The 13,481-nt window shown below is 39.3% G+C and overlaps 1 protein-coding gene across 2 annotated transcripts in view; it reads right to left on the bottom strand.

Moving 5' to 3' along the window:
• Nucleotides 1-13,116, bottom strand: part of LOC122541379 — a 68,206-nt gene extending 55,090 nt beyond the window's left edge. Inside the window, exons 1-4 of one of the 2 annotated variants that reach the window (XM_043678102.1) lie at nt 12,681-13,116; nt 12,389-12,512; nt 9,184-9,257; nt 1,607-3,785 (exon numbers count right to left, since the gene is read on the bottom strand). In XM_043678102.1, the coding sequence (XP_043534037.1) occupies nt 3,529-3,785; nt 9,184-9,257; nt 12,389-12,512; nt 12,681-13,077 (852 nt within the window). In that variant the 5' untranslated portion in view covers nt 13,078-13,116 and the 3' untranslated portion in view covers nt 1,607-3,528. Of the gene's footprint in view, nt 1-1,606; nt 3,786-9,183; nt 9,258-12,388; nt 12,513-12,680 lie in introns of those variants that run through there. The other variant, XM_043678103.1, reaches the window with a different exon arrangement.
• Nucleotides 13,117-13,481: the final 365 nt, after the last annotated feature.

Genomic DNA, 13,481 nt, shown 5'->3' with positions numbered 1-13,481 from the left:
TTTGGAGGGATATGGGCCGGGTGCTGGCAGGTGGGCCTAGATTGGGTTGGGATATCTGGTTGCCATGGATGGGTTGGACTGAAGGGTCTGTTTCCATGCTGTACATCTCTATACTCTGTGTGTAATATGGTCTTGTCGTAATTATAGTCCATGTGGCCAAGATGCACCCATAATGCTGTTAGTGAGGAGTTCAGTATTCCGACATCCAATAAAACAACAGTGGGGTGTGCAGCTTAGAAATAGTCCTTCTGGTTGTGGTGTTCCATGCATCTGCTGCCCTTTTCCTCCTCTGTAGGAGAGGTGACTGGTTCAGAAAAAGAATATTGGAAGAAAGGTTTTGGAAACTTGCTGCAGTGTACATTCCAACAACATGGTGCACATATGGAGAAAGGGATTGTTTCAGATGATGACTCAAGTGCCAATCATACAGCATGCTTTGTCCTAGAAGCTGAGAAGTTTCCTGATTATTGTAGGAGCTGTCAAGTGGATAATGTTAATCACATTCTTGATTGCACCTTTTAGGCAGCAAAAAGGCGTTGAAGAATCCAGCATTCAATTATTCAGCACAGAACATGCAACCTCTGAACTGCCCTTGTAGCCACACTATTCATGTGACTGGTCCATTTAAGCCTTTGGTTGATGGTTGGAGAAGCATTAATGAAAATGTTATTGAATGTTTCAAAGCTATCCTTCATTTAGCATCAAATGTATTCCTGAAAAATGGTGTAGATTAGATCCCCTACAGTCTGGAAACATACTAAATGTACTGAATTAAATGAACAAAAGTAAAATAATTTGAAGAGATAATGTCAAAGCTTTGGTTTAGGTTCCTGGTCTGCGCAGAGCCCTCAGTTCAGCTGCACGGAACAGCAAATGTTATGTAAAAATGATCTAAATAACAGCTGAAGCAATTTAGCATAAAGGAAGCTGCCAGAAATGTTCCTTATAAGAGTGGGGAAACTCTTCTAGGATAGGGTGTGATTCTGAAGTGATAGTTACTAGCTCCAGGAGAAGTTGACGAAGCAGAAATATCTGCGGCTGCAGGACTTATATCAGAATCTTGTGGTGGCTCGGTCCTGATCTGGTTCCCCAAGTAACTGTACCAGGTTGGAATAACTGAACACAGGTCATTTCTCCTCATCATCATCACCACACACATACACTTTGACTACTGAGAGAACCTTAACACATTGACAGTTTGATTATAGATTGAGTTAAGGTTAAAGTCCCAGAGAATAACCTGAAACCACTGACCTGGTTGATTAAGCAGGAAATGATGCCCTGACTGGAAGGCTGGTGAATATAAGGAGAAAGCTGTGCAGGCTTTTACAAGACGGGAGGATCTGCAACTCAAAATGTGTAATGTGATGTTTAACTAAAATTCAGGAATCTGAAAACTGGAAGTGTTAAAACTTAATCTTCACTGCATGCACAGTTATAACGTATGAACTATGCTCAACTGAAAGTTCAAATCAAGCGCTATTTAGGAAAGTTTTTTTTTGTATTTTTAAAACTGCTCAAAAATGAAAATTAGTTCTTCGAACATTCTGTCAGCAAGGTGCTAGAATTCCATCAAACCAAATGCTGAAAGCTAGAACTGGAGACATTTTTTTAAACAATGTTATAGCCTTTATTTGGAGAGATTTTCATTACAAATGTGCACCTTCTGATTCCAACAATACAGTTTCAGATTGATGCCAATAATATGAGGAAAAGTGAATTCCCAGTTTTTTCACATAACAATGTACAATTACAGAATTCATAGAACAGTTAAAAAGAAACATTTTACAAATGGAAGCTTAAACTTCATTTAATTACAGATGATCATTGGTTGGCATTCATGAGGCATAATTACTTGCCACTTATCAATCCATGCTATCCAGCACTTGCTACATCAGATGCAGATATTGCCTGAGGAATTGTGAATAGAATCAAATGCAGTGCATTCTTCCACAAAACAAAATCCAAATCTGGTTTAAATCTTCATCTCAACCAAGACGTAAGTAAATTAAATATCCTTTGTCAAGTATAGCAAAGAAGCAAAGCCTACACTTGCAGAAGAAGGGTGTGTTTTCAATGCAAAGAGCAAATCAGCCATTCAATGAAATATAAAACTGAATTGATATTTCATCGGCAGTGTTGCTATAACCAAAGAAAATATTGCCTATCATAAAATTCATAAGAAATCTGAGATTCCAGTTCTAATTGAATATTCTGATCTTGCTTATGGATAAGATATTACCTTACATTTCTCTGAATAGAAAATTTGTAAAAATTCAGTTCCATCTGAAATAGGTGATGCCTTATAATGGAACAATGTTCGCTTTCTTGAGATTCCATCATGGGGAAATATTCCCTCTGCATGTACTTTGTGAAACTCCTTCATCATTTCATATATTTCCAGAAGATCAAATATCACTCTTCTAGACACATCATTACCAGCAACAGCAAACTCTCCTAATGCTTGTTTTTTTTTTTGTTCCTGACTATTACTCCAAACTTTTATTCATCACTAATGTTAAACCGACCAGTCTATACTGACTTCAAATGTCCTCACATACGTTTTGGAATGAGTGTGTCACTTTTGCCACTTTTCAAAACTCTGATGCCTCTCCCAGATCTAGGGAGGAGTGGAAGAATATGGAATGCACTTCCACTATCTCCACCCACACATTGAAATCAAAATCAGCTGGTCTAGATGCCTAATCCACTCTGAGAATATCCAGTTGTTTCAGTACTATCTCCTTCCCAATTTTCACCTGATCCATTACCTGTACAACCTCCACTTCTACTTTTACTTAATCAACATTCTTTCCTGAGTAAACACCAATGTAAGGGACTTATTAAATATTTTCATTGCCTAAGTGTCTTTCACTTTATCTCTAATGTACCCCACTCTACTTTTTACTATCTGTGTCGTAATATACAGCTGTATTTGACTTATCATGCCCCTTTTCATCTTAATCTATTTGACCTGGTTCTTGCTTTAAGAATTTGTCTGACATGCATCATTCACTCTTTTTCTTTCATCACATTCTCTTTCTTCTTTTAGTCCCTGGTCCCTGTTTTTCTGATTTTTTTTTTGAATCATCTTAGTCTGTACTTGTATTATCTCCATCTTAGAAATCAGCCACTATTTGGTTTCATTAGCTCTTGTCAATCTTTGGTTCCATTTTGTCCTGCTGAGATCTCCAACAGCCCTATTACAGGTTTGAACTTATGCTTTCAATTGTTTTTTTTGTTTCTGTCCATCACTAATCTAACATTTGAGTCTGTTACCTTGACATGCTACTCCACTTTATTCTGCAAGATAGGATTTGGCAATTACTCCTTCTAATGTTGAATATTCTTTGAATATTAGTAAAAAGCAGCTTTGAAAGTCACAAATCAAAAAGCCAGATTACAGAGTCTAGAAATGATTGCTTGATTGAAAGAAACACATTTAATTTTTAACACAGTCTTCAAAAAGCAAATAAAAATTGGATTCATTGCAGCTGCAACCCTTTACCTTTCCAGAACTATATGCATTCAGTTAAACTTTGCAGGTTTGTATTCTGTAGTAATTGACTCTATTACCTCTTTTACACGTTTCAAACATTGGAGTAGAATCTTCAGTATCATTTCATCAGTTTCTTCATCCCGTTCTACTGGAACATTTTGGTCATCCTTCCAATGATAGTTGTTCAGGAGGAAAACATCAGGACAATGCAGTGACTGAAAAATTGCATTTACATTGAAATTTCCGATTCCTGTTGCTTGAGTTATAACAATTATTGGCCACATTCCTGCAGAAAAGTTGAAGAAAATGCAAAAAATGTTACAAAAATAGGCTGAGACTTCTCTCACTAGAGTGCAGAAGGTTGAGAGGGTGACCTTATAGAGGTTTATAAAATTATGAGGGGCATAGATAAGGTGAATACCAAGGAATTTTTTCCTGAGAGTGGGGGAGTTCAAAATTTTGTGCTACATTTTTAAGGTGAGAAGAGAAAGATTTAAAAAGGATATGAGGGGCAACACTTTTCACAGAGCAGTTTGTGCGCGTGGAATGAACTGTCAGAGGAAGTGATGCATACACAGCTAAAGGACTTTTGGATAAATACAAGAATGTGTAAGCTTTGGAGGGATTTGGGCCAAATTCAAGCAAGTGGGACTAATTTAGTTTGGTAATATGGTCAGCTTGGAATAGTTGGACCATTCAGTCTGTTTCCATGCTGTATGACTGTGATTCTCTCTAGTATCTTTTAGTCTCTTACAGAAAATCTTGCTGAATCAGTGCATCCTGCAGCAGGAGTTTGACGTTTTTCCCAACACCTTCAGCTTGAAAGTATTTTTGCAGTTTATCTTGCAGGAAGGGCAAATTGCTGCACTGGAGACAAAGGATTATCTGGCATCTCAATAAGTAACTGAACCAATAGCCTAACTCCTTGGTGTAATATAATGGCATGGATAGATGATTGGTTGGGTAACAAGAAATAGAGAATAGGCACAAGTCATTTTCTGGTTGACTAGATGCAGGAAATGGTGTGCCACATAGACTAGTGCGAGGCGCCCATCTTTTTATAATTTATGTAAGAGGTTTGGACGCACAGACTGAAGCCAGAGTCACCAAATTTGCTGACAGCAGAAAGATAAAGATAGACAGGAAAGCATGTTGTGAAGAGGAAATAAGGAGACTACAAAAGGGATATAGATAGGAAAAGGTCTGGCAAATGCATTGTAATGTTAGAAAATGTGAAGTTATTCATTTTGGCAGGAATACGAAAACAATATATTATTGAAATACATTGCAGAGCTTGCAGAGCTTTGGGATGCAGAGGAACCTCAGTGTTCTCATGTATGAATTGTAAAAGATTAATATGTAATTACAGCAAGTAATTGCAAAGGGAATTCAGTACAATGGTAGGGAGGTTATTCATTATATTGGCATCGGTGAGACCATATCTGGAGTAAAATGTTAAGTTGTCATAGTCCTACCAGACCATCATCCTGCTTTCTCATTAGAGACAGAGAGAGAGAGACAACTGGTGGTGGTTTAACCTGACAGGCATCATGCCACAGACAAGGGGTGAAGTTGAGAGGGAGACTCCTTCATAATAAATTCAGACAATGTAGGAATTGAGCCTAACATTGGCATAATATTGGCATAATTTTGAATGGAAACCAGCTGTCCAGTTATTTGATCTAATCTGGAGTACCATGTATAGGTGAAGGTTCTTACTTAGGGAAGGATACAAATGTCTCAGAGAAGATTTAATAAACTAATACCTGGAATGGGTGTGTTGTCTTTTATGAAAAGGATAGACAGCTTAGACTCATATCTGCTGGAGTTTCAAAGAGTAAAAGATGGATTGATTAAAACATATAAGATCCTTAGGAGTCTCAACAGAGTGCAGTGAGAGAAAATCTCCTGTGAAGTAATATAGAATTCGGGGTCATTGTTTAAAATGAGAAGATTCTCATTTAAGACAGAGATGAGGAGAAATATTTTGTCACAGAGTGTCATATGTATTAGGAAATAAACGTGGTAGGAAAAGTTGTTGAATATTTTAAAGGCACAGATGGATAAATTCTTGATGAGCAAAGGGGTGAAAGATTATCAGAGGTAGGTGTTCCATATTTTCAATCAGATTCTTCACGACGTTAGTGAATAGTAGAGTAGGTTTGAGGACCTAAATTACTACTCCTGCTCCTAATTTGAGCTTGTCTGCCCATAACCAATGGGATTCAAGGATTAAGAAAGGAACACAGAAATTTTGGAAAAGAAAATCATTGAATACAAATCAGAGCAGGTAAAGAACGAGAAATAAAGGAGGAAAGAAAATCTGGATTAACATATTTTAAATCTCTCAAGATAATTTATAAGATGTAGCAATAACATTCGACTTTCCTTTCTACATCAGAGGTTGATTAGCAAAGCATCATTTCATTGCTAAAAAGTAACTTAGCAATGTAACCTTGCTAAGCCCAAAGGTTCAGTAGCGTATTCAGTTTGTAATGGTTGCATTATTCCAACAAACAGGCCTTTTAAAAATGAGACACTTAATTGGACCTCCATCCACCATTTTCAATATTCACGCCCTTGACCACAGATGCAGGTGGCAGAAATGTGCACCGTCTCCAAGGTGATAACACCTTGGCTCCTCAAGCAGCAGCTTCCAAACCTGCGATGGTTACCATTTAGAACACTACTATCTATAAATTACCCTCGAAATCACCTATCATCCTGACTAGGAAATAAATCATGATTCTGTCAGTATTACTAGGGCAAAATTCTGGAACTTCATTTCTAACTGTATATATGAATGTCCTTACACATCAAGGAATACATGCGCTTCAGGGAAGGACGCTCACAACACACTCTCCAAGGCAACTAGAGATATGCAACAAATACTACCAAGACAGTGATGCTCATATCCCATCAACAAATAATACAAAGTACATTAGCTTCACAACTGTTGGATGGATCTATCAAATTGACATTGGAGTGGACTACTGATCTTTTATACTCAGAGACATTGAAGATGGTGATTGGGTGGTGGCAATAAAAGGGGAAGGGGGCACAGCTGCCCAAGGGACTGTAGGACTGAGAGAGGTGCTGACCTTAAAAACCTCATGTTGGACAGAGGGAGGAAGCCAGACTACAGAGGAAATGGCAATGCCAAAAATGGTCAGACCAGCAAGGTGTGGGCAAATCAGTGGTTTGATGAGGAAGGTCAATGGTGAAGTCCTGAAGTTGAAGTTGAAATGGAAAAATATAGGATGATAGCGAGGGGGTCAATGTGATGGATGACTTATCAAGAAGTCAGATCCACAGCAGTGGAAAGTCTCAAGGGTCATTGGATAAGTAATAATTGGCCAGTTGGGTGATAGATTGATGGTCAGTAGTGATGAAGAGAATATTTTTTATTTGCGTGAGGGGCCGGGGTGATGAGATCCTCTTCCTGAGTCAGCCTGACTTTATACAGATATGGCTTATTAGGTGAGAGTTATCACAATTAAGTTTGAGGATGGAGTTAACTGAGGTAGGTGGAGACCAGTGTATAAATGATGCTAACATTGCTCAAAGATACAGAAGAGAAAGAGGGAAACAGAACTGCTAGCAATTCCCAGACATTCCCAGGCTTTACTGAACCATGGGTTCATTCGTTCTCTGTGCACACGCATTTGTCCATTTTTATATGGAATGGGAGCAGCTTCAGGGATCACCAGGTGGCAGATGAAGAGAGATGATGGCAGTAGTTTAGTTCTCATTGCCTCCTCTCAGACAAGAACTATGGTCCTGGCTTTCAGGAGATGACTATGTACCTGGATGTTCTTTAAATATAGTGCTTGAACCACGGAATTTGTGAGGTAACAGCAGTGGCAATGACTTCCTGTCTGCTCCACCATGTCATTTGGTATGGTCCTCACCTATTAACTAATTCACTGGTGTCAGCATGATTATGCATGAACAGCAGTCCTGGCAAAACTTGGAAGTGCTGTGCATTCCTAGTCAAACTGCTGATACACTCACTGGAAGACACTAACACATATGCATTTTTTTTCTCGTTTTATCTTTCTTCAGAAAAGAACCCCAATCACCAGATTATTCCAACAACCTCTTGTGTTTCACTCCATTGGGACTGCTTCCTCATGCCTTTGATCTATTATTGATCATGCCATTGAGAACTGTCAATGTGACTGCTTCTCTATTCACTCGAACTTATCTCCCTTTGAAATTCCTGCACTCCACTTTGAGAACTAACCCTGGAATTGTTATCAAACCTGCTAATCTATGAACAAGTGGCCTTGTTGTCTTGCCGAGCCAGAGCACCAATTCTCCAAAACCTCTTGCCAAATCACCCTGGACCATGACTTTACAACTGAACATTATATTATTGTATCCAAGACTAGCGCTCATCCCTTTGGAGTTCCTCCCTCCAGAGCCTCAGATATTCCTCAAATCTAAAAAGCTTATTTCTAAAACTTTCCCAAAATCCATAAACAGCATCATTCTGGGAGACCTATTATTTAAGCCTGCTCCTACCCCATTGAATATTTCTTTCTTTCTTGACTATTTTGTCTCCAGTTGTCCAATATCTTTCCAAAGACACCTGTGACATTTTTAATACATTATGCAAATACAACTTAGGAAGATTGATTATTGAATTAAAAACATTAATTCTGTTTTCTCTTTGCAAATGCTAGCAGACTTGCTGAGATTCTTCAGCAATTTCTGCTTTTGCTACTTTTAGATTTGTAGCATGTGCAGTTCTTTCTTGCACCTTAATCTTGCTATTGTCTCACCAATACTTTGTCTGTTGTTACAGAACTCTCCTACATTTATATTCTAACCCTTGCATTAAATGGCAATTTTCCATTTGTCATCCTAATTATTTGCTGCATTTGCATGCTAACATTTTCTGATGCATTCTATGTAAATAATATTTTTTAATTTTCTCATCTTCCTGTCAAAGTGGTTAACCTAACATTTTCTCACATTGTACTCCACCTGTCAGATATCTATCCACTCTCATAATATACAACAACCCTTTGCATATTCTCTTTGTCCTCTTCATAATTTGCTTTCCCACACTTCTTTGTTACTCATCCAGTTGTTGCCCATCTAGGTGGTTTAATAGCAACACCGTTTCATCCAAATCACCAATGTACTTTGCAAATACTTGAAGTCTCATCAAAGATCCCTGACAAAAAAAAAATCACCAGTTACTGTTTGCTAACTTGAAACTGACCTATTTATTTCAATTCTGTATTACAAACAAAACATTGATTGTTTGCAGCAAACTTTCTGATGACACCTTATCAAAATATCTTTACAGTATTCAAACACACTACAGCAATAGATACTATTTTATTATTCCAGCTTTTTACATCCACAAAGAGCTTTAATAAATTGTCAAATGCAGATTCCTTTTCTTAAGGTCAATATTGGCTCTGTTTGATTATATTATGCTATTGTATTATTCAAAATGATCTGTTACTACTTGTTTAATAATGGAAATATACAATTTTCTCAGTGACTGAAGTTAGATGAAATAGCCCACAGTTTCTTGATTGAGCATTGCATTTGTTGTTTTTTAATCTGCTGGGATAATATATCATCTAGAAAATGTGGGGATTTAATCCAAAAATATTAGAAGTCTCCATTATTTCTTAAATCAAAAATAATCATCATGAACCTACCAGTAAATTTGCGTGCACTGTCAGTTAATGGCTTTATCTTTGGTTTCTCCTGTTGGAAAGATAGAAAGTCTCCTCTGCAAAAGATAATGTGTTACCATATATATTTGATCCTTTCAGAGCCAGTTATAAGGAGCAGAATTTTCTTTTTGAGATTAAGTGTGAAGGTAAGTGTAAAAGTGAGAGGGCCTTTTGGGTCCAATGGCAATTTGGGTTTTTCTGTGCAATTATGTTCTTCTCAGCTCCTTACGTTTGCTTGCACAGGTAAAGCATGAAATTACATCAGCAGACAGTTCTGAAGCCTATTGGGACATGCTGGACTTCAACATCGGGGTGTCATGCTTCAGATCTCACAACCCATTTATCTATTGTCACTGCCAAACAGCCCTGGAGATGCCAGAGATAGGGGAAAATTGGCACCACGTATTAGTAATGCATCGCTAAAGATTCATCTAAAGACTTTTTAAGAGGAAAGAGAAGTTGTTTTCCCAATGGATGGCAACAAAAGGCCACATTGACTCATTCAAGCAGCCTAGAATGAGACAGTTGTGGAGGTCAGTGCTTTTGATAGTTTTTCACAAAACGCTTGCATAGGATAATCCATTATCCACAAAAGGCACCTTTGAGTTGAGGTCCTTATTGAATTCATCCTTCCTTGCTAGTCCCAGACAGAGCTGCTGTGCGGCTGTGTTGTTTGGGAGGGTACATTTGCCCAATCAGGCTTTACTGCTCACCTTGTGTGCGACAAACAAGCCAGACTTTGTATCATTCAAGCTTTCCATGAGTCAATCAAAAACCTCACACTCTTTCATTTTAACAGTTTGTGCAAAGAAATGGTTTTGTCATAAAGGAGTCAAGGAACCAAGAAGTTTGCACTCATCAGAGTTTGCAGGAAGAAGTCTACTCCACGTCGGTACACAAGCCTCCTTCAACTATACATGCATAAATTGTCAGGCTTGTGAACACTAGCTTCCTGTTTACACACAAGATTGTGTTGGTGAACCAAAGTTCCAAGGACCTGAGTGTTAATGAATATTCATTACACACTAATGAATATAAAGCAGATTCCCACCAACCTGCCTGAACATAATAGCAAAACATTAACCCACTGCTGGGAGTGTGAATATTTTTCTCTCAACCAATCAGGTTTCCTATCCAGCTGCCTGAGCATCTAAAAACTCCAGATGTGCAAGCAAATTCCATCAAAATAATCAATTATATTGACAGAATAGACTGGTTAACAAGGTTTGTGAAGGTTTGTAGCTCAGGTTGCGGTTTAGGGTGTAGGTTTGCTCACTGAGCTGTAGGTTTAATATCCAGATGTTTCATTACCTGGCTCGGTAACATCATCAGTGGCTACCTCCAAGTGAAGCGAAGCTGTTGTCTCCTGCTTTCTATTTATATCTTTCTCCTGGATGGGGCTCCTGGGGTTTGTGGTGATGTCATTTCCTGTTCGTTTCCTGAGGGGTTGATAGATGGCATCTAGATCTATGTGCTTGTTGTGGTTGGAGTGCCAGACCTCTAAGAATTCTCTGGCATGTCTTTGCTTAGCCTGTCCCAGGATAGATGTGTTGTCCCAGTCGAAATGCTGGCTTTTTTCATCCGTGTGAAGGGCTACGAGGGAGAGAGGGTCGTGTCTTTTTGTGGCTAGCTGGTGTTCATGTATCCTGGTGGCTAACGTTCTTCCTCCTATGTAGTGTTTGTGGCAGTCCTTGCATGGAATTTTGTAGATGACGTCGTTTTGTCCATGGGATGTACTGGGTCTTTTAAGTTTGATAGTTTTTGTTTGAGAGTGTTGGTGGATTTGTGTGCTACTAGAATTCTGAGGGGTCTTAGTACTTCTTTGATGTATGGTAAGGTGGTTAGGGTTTCTGGCTGCGTTTGGTCTGCTTGTCGTGGTTTGTTCTTGAGGAATCTGCGCACTGTGCACAAACACTACATAGGACAAACAGGAAGAAAGTTAGCCACCAGGTTACACGAAAACCAGCTAGCCACAAAAAGACACAATCCTCTCTCCCTCATAGCCCTACACACGGATGAAAAAAGCCAGCATTTCGACTGGGACAACACATCTATCCTGGGACAGGCTAAGCAAAGACATGCCGGATAATTCCTAGAGGTCTGACACTCCAACCTCAAAGCCATAAACAAACACATAGATCTAGATGGCATCTATCAACCCCTCAGGAAACAAACAGGAAATGACATCACCACAAACCCCAGGAACCCCATCCAGGAGAAAGATATAAATAGAAAGCAGGAGACAACAGCTTCGCTTCACTTGGAGGTAGCCACTGATGATGTTACCGAGCCAGGTAATGAAACATCTGGATATCAAACCTACAGCTCAGTGCGCAAACCTACACCCTAGACTGGTTAACAGTTTCTTCTTGAACAGAATAAACGATACTAACATCATGCGTCGTCAGGGTCCGTTGATTGAATTTGTGGTCACTGCAGAACGAATGGATTTTATCACAGTTAGTTTGGAAATGGCAAGAATTGGTGTTGACCTTCATTGGATCTGTTTTTTTGTTATTTCATGGGTCTGGCTGGCTTGGCTAGGCTAGCATATACAGTATTACGTATCCGTATTTGTCTTTGAAAAGATGGGAAAACTGGGAAAGAGCGAAGAACATGATCATGGAAATTAGTCACCACTATCAAACGGTATGCCACCTACCCAGTTACTCAGACCAGAGAGGGATTCGGGTCTCAGCCCCACCACATTGTCATTTAGTGCAGAGCCCGCCCCTCAGAACCTGTTCCAGTGAAATAGGCAGATACCAATCCAACGCCTACTAAAACCCACTCTATTTGAAAACATGGATTGTATTCAGTGCAGCACGCTGTGTGGGGGACTTAGAGATGGCATCTGAACGGCTCGTTTGGAGGAACAGGGAGACAGCTGGGACGCGGAATGGGAATGCCCAAAAAAGAGATACATTGCTGTCAAATAGGTTTTTCTAAAAAAAATCTAATTATTCGGGTTATCTCTTGTGATATAGAGTCTCCAAAGACCACTTGTCCATTAAGAGATTAAAGATTTATATGAAACTGTGTAAAACCGTTCAAAATACGTTAATCTAGATATTCCAATGGTTGTTACCTTGAGGAGCAGACTGTACGCGTCAATGTGTACAGGGAGGAATGGCTTTGCAGTAGAGTGTGTGCTGCTATAAATCTTGTTTAAATCCCTGACCATTACCTGTAAATAATTACTGGGATGTACATTGTGTTTTGCCAGTCCGCATCTCGTGATGTCACGCAGTCCCGAAAATAATTCCCCCAGTCTTCAGATCCGACTTGTTTGCCCACTTTTCGATACCCATCTACAAATAACAAAGTGAGAACATCTGTGAAATATAATCAAAGTGAGAATTACCCATTTGCTGATGAACGCCCAGTTGAGCTGCTTCGCTTCTTCTGTTTTGTAACCCGCTGATCTGACAACCTCAATCATTTACAGCAACAAAGAGGAACAAGACAAAAATATATACCTAACTGAGCACGGAATTCGTAACATTCACTGAAACTGTACGATTTTGCTCCAATGTTGTCGACAATTTCAACATAATCGCTGAGTCTGTATCGCTTTAGTTCAACTGTGAAACTCTCTTGCGAATCCCCTTCACCAGCTTCGTTTCGATACTCGGTGTCCTTGACCACACACAGGCAGTTGTTAATAAATGTTGATTTCCCATGTCCTATTCTGCCGAACAGCCGAATACTTAGTTTTCGGGGTCGGTATGCGTTAGTCCGCATGCCAACTGATTGTGGATTGTAGTTTAGAAATTCCTCTCTGAGTTTCTGGTTTGAATCGGAGGCCAAGATTGTGAAAAGTGAAATGATAGCTCTTACGAACCAGCTGGCAATACTCAACAGGTATCGCAGCATCACTGGGGAGAGGAGCTGTGATAATGTTTAAAGTGTGTGAGACCGTTTTCTTGAAACGCATGTTCCGGACTGCGGAACTGAGGGCGTTTCAGGAAATATTGATGCCCGGAACCGTTTCAACAGGTTCCTTTATCACAGCCCCACAGAGTGAAATTGTTTAGTGCAGCAAGTGTAAACAATACACTTCCAAACTAAATGTTCCATTTCTTGCAGAAATTACCAATACCTAAGTAGACTGGTAGTCGCCATAGACTCACAAGAAAATCTTTTGGGTAAGATTTTCATTTCATAGGATCATAGTAATAGAGATGTACAGCACGGAAACAGGTCCTTCGGTCCATGCCGATCAGATATCTTGAATAAATCTCGTCTAATTTGCCAGCACATAGCCCATATCCCTCTAA

The sequence above is a fragment of the Chiloscyllium plagiosum genome, chromosome 37 (genome assembly GCF_004010195.1).
Source record: "Chiloscyllium plagiosum isolate BGI_BamShark_2017 chromosome 37, ASM401019v2, whole genome shotgun sequence".
NCBI classification, from domain to species: domain Eukaryota; kingdom Metazoa; phylum Chordata; class Chondrichthyes; order Orectolobiformes; family Hemiscylliidae; genus Chiloscyllium; species Chiloscyllium plagiosum.
Note: the sequence above shows the minus strand (reverse complement) of the source record. Positions and strands in the feature narration are given on the sequence as shown.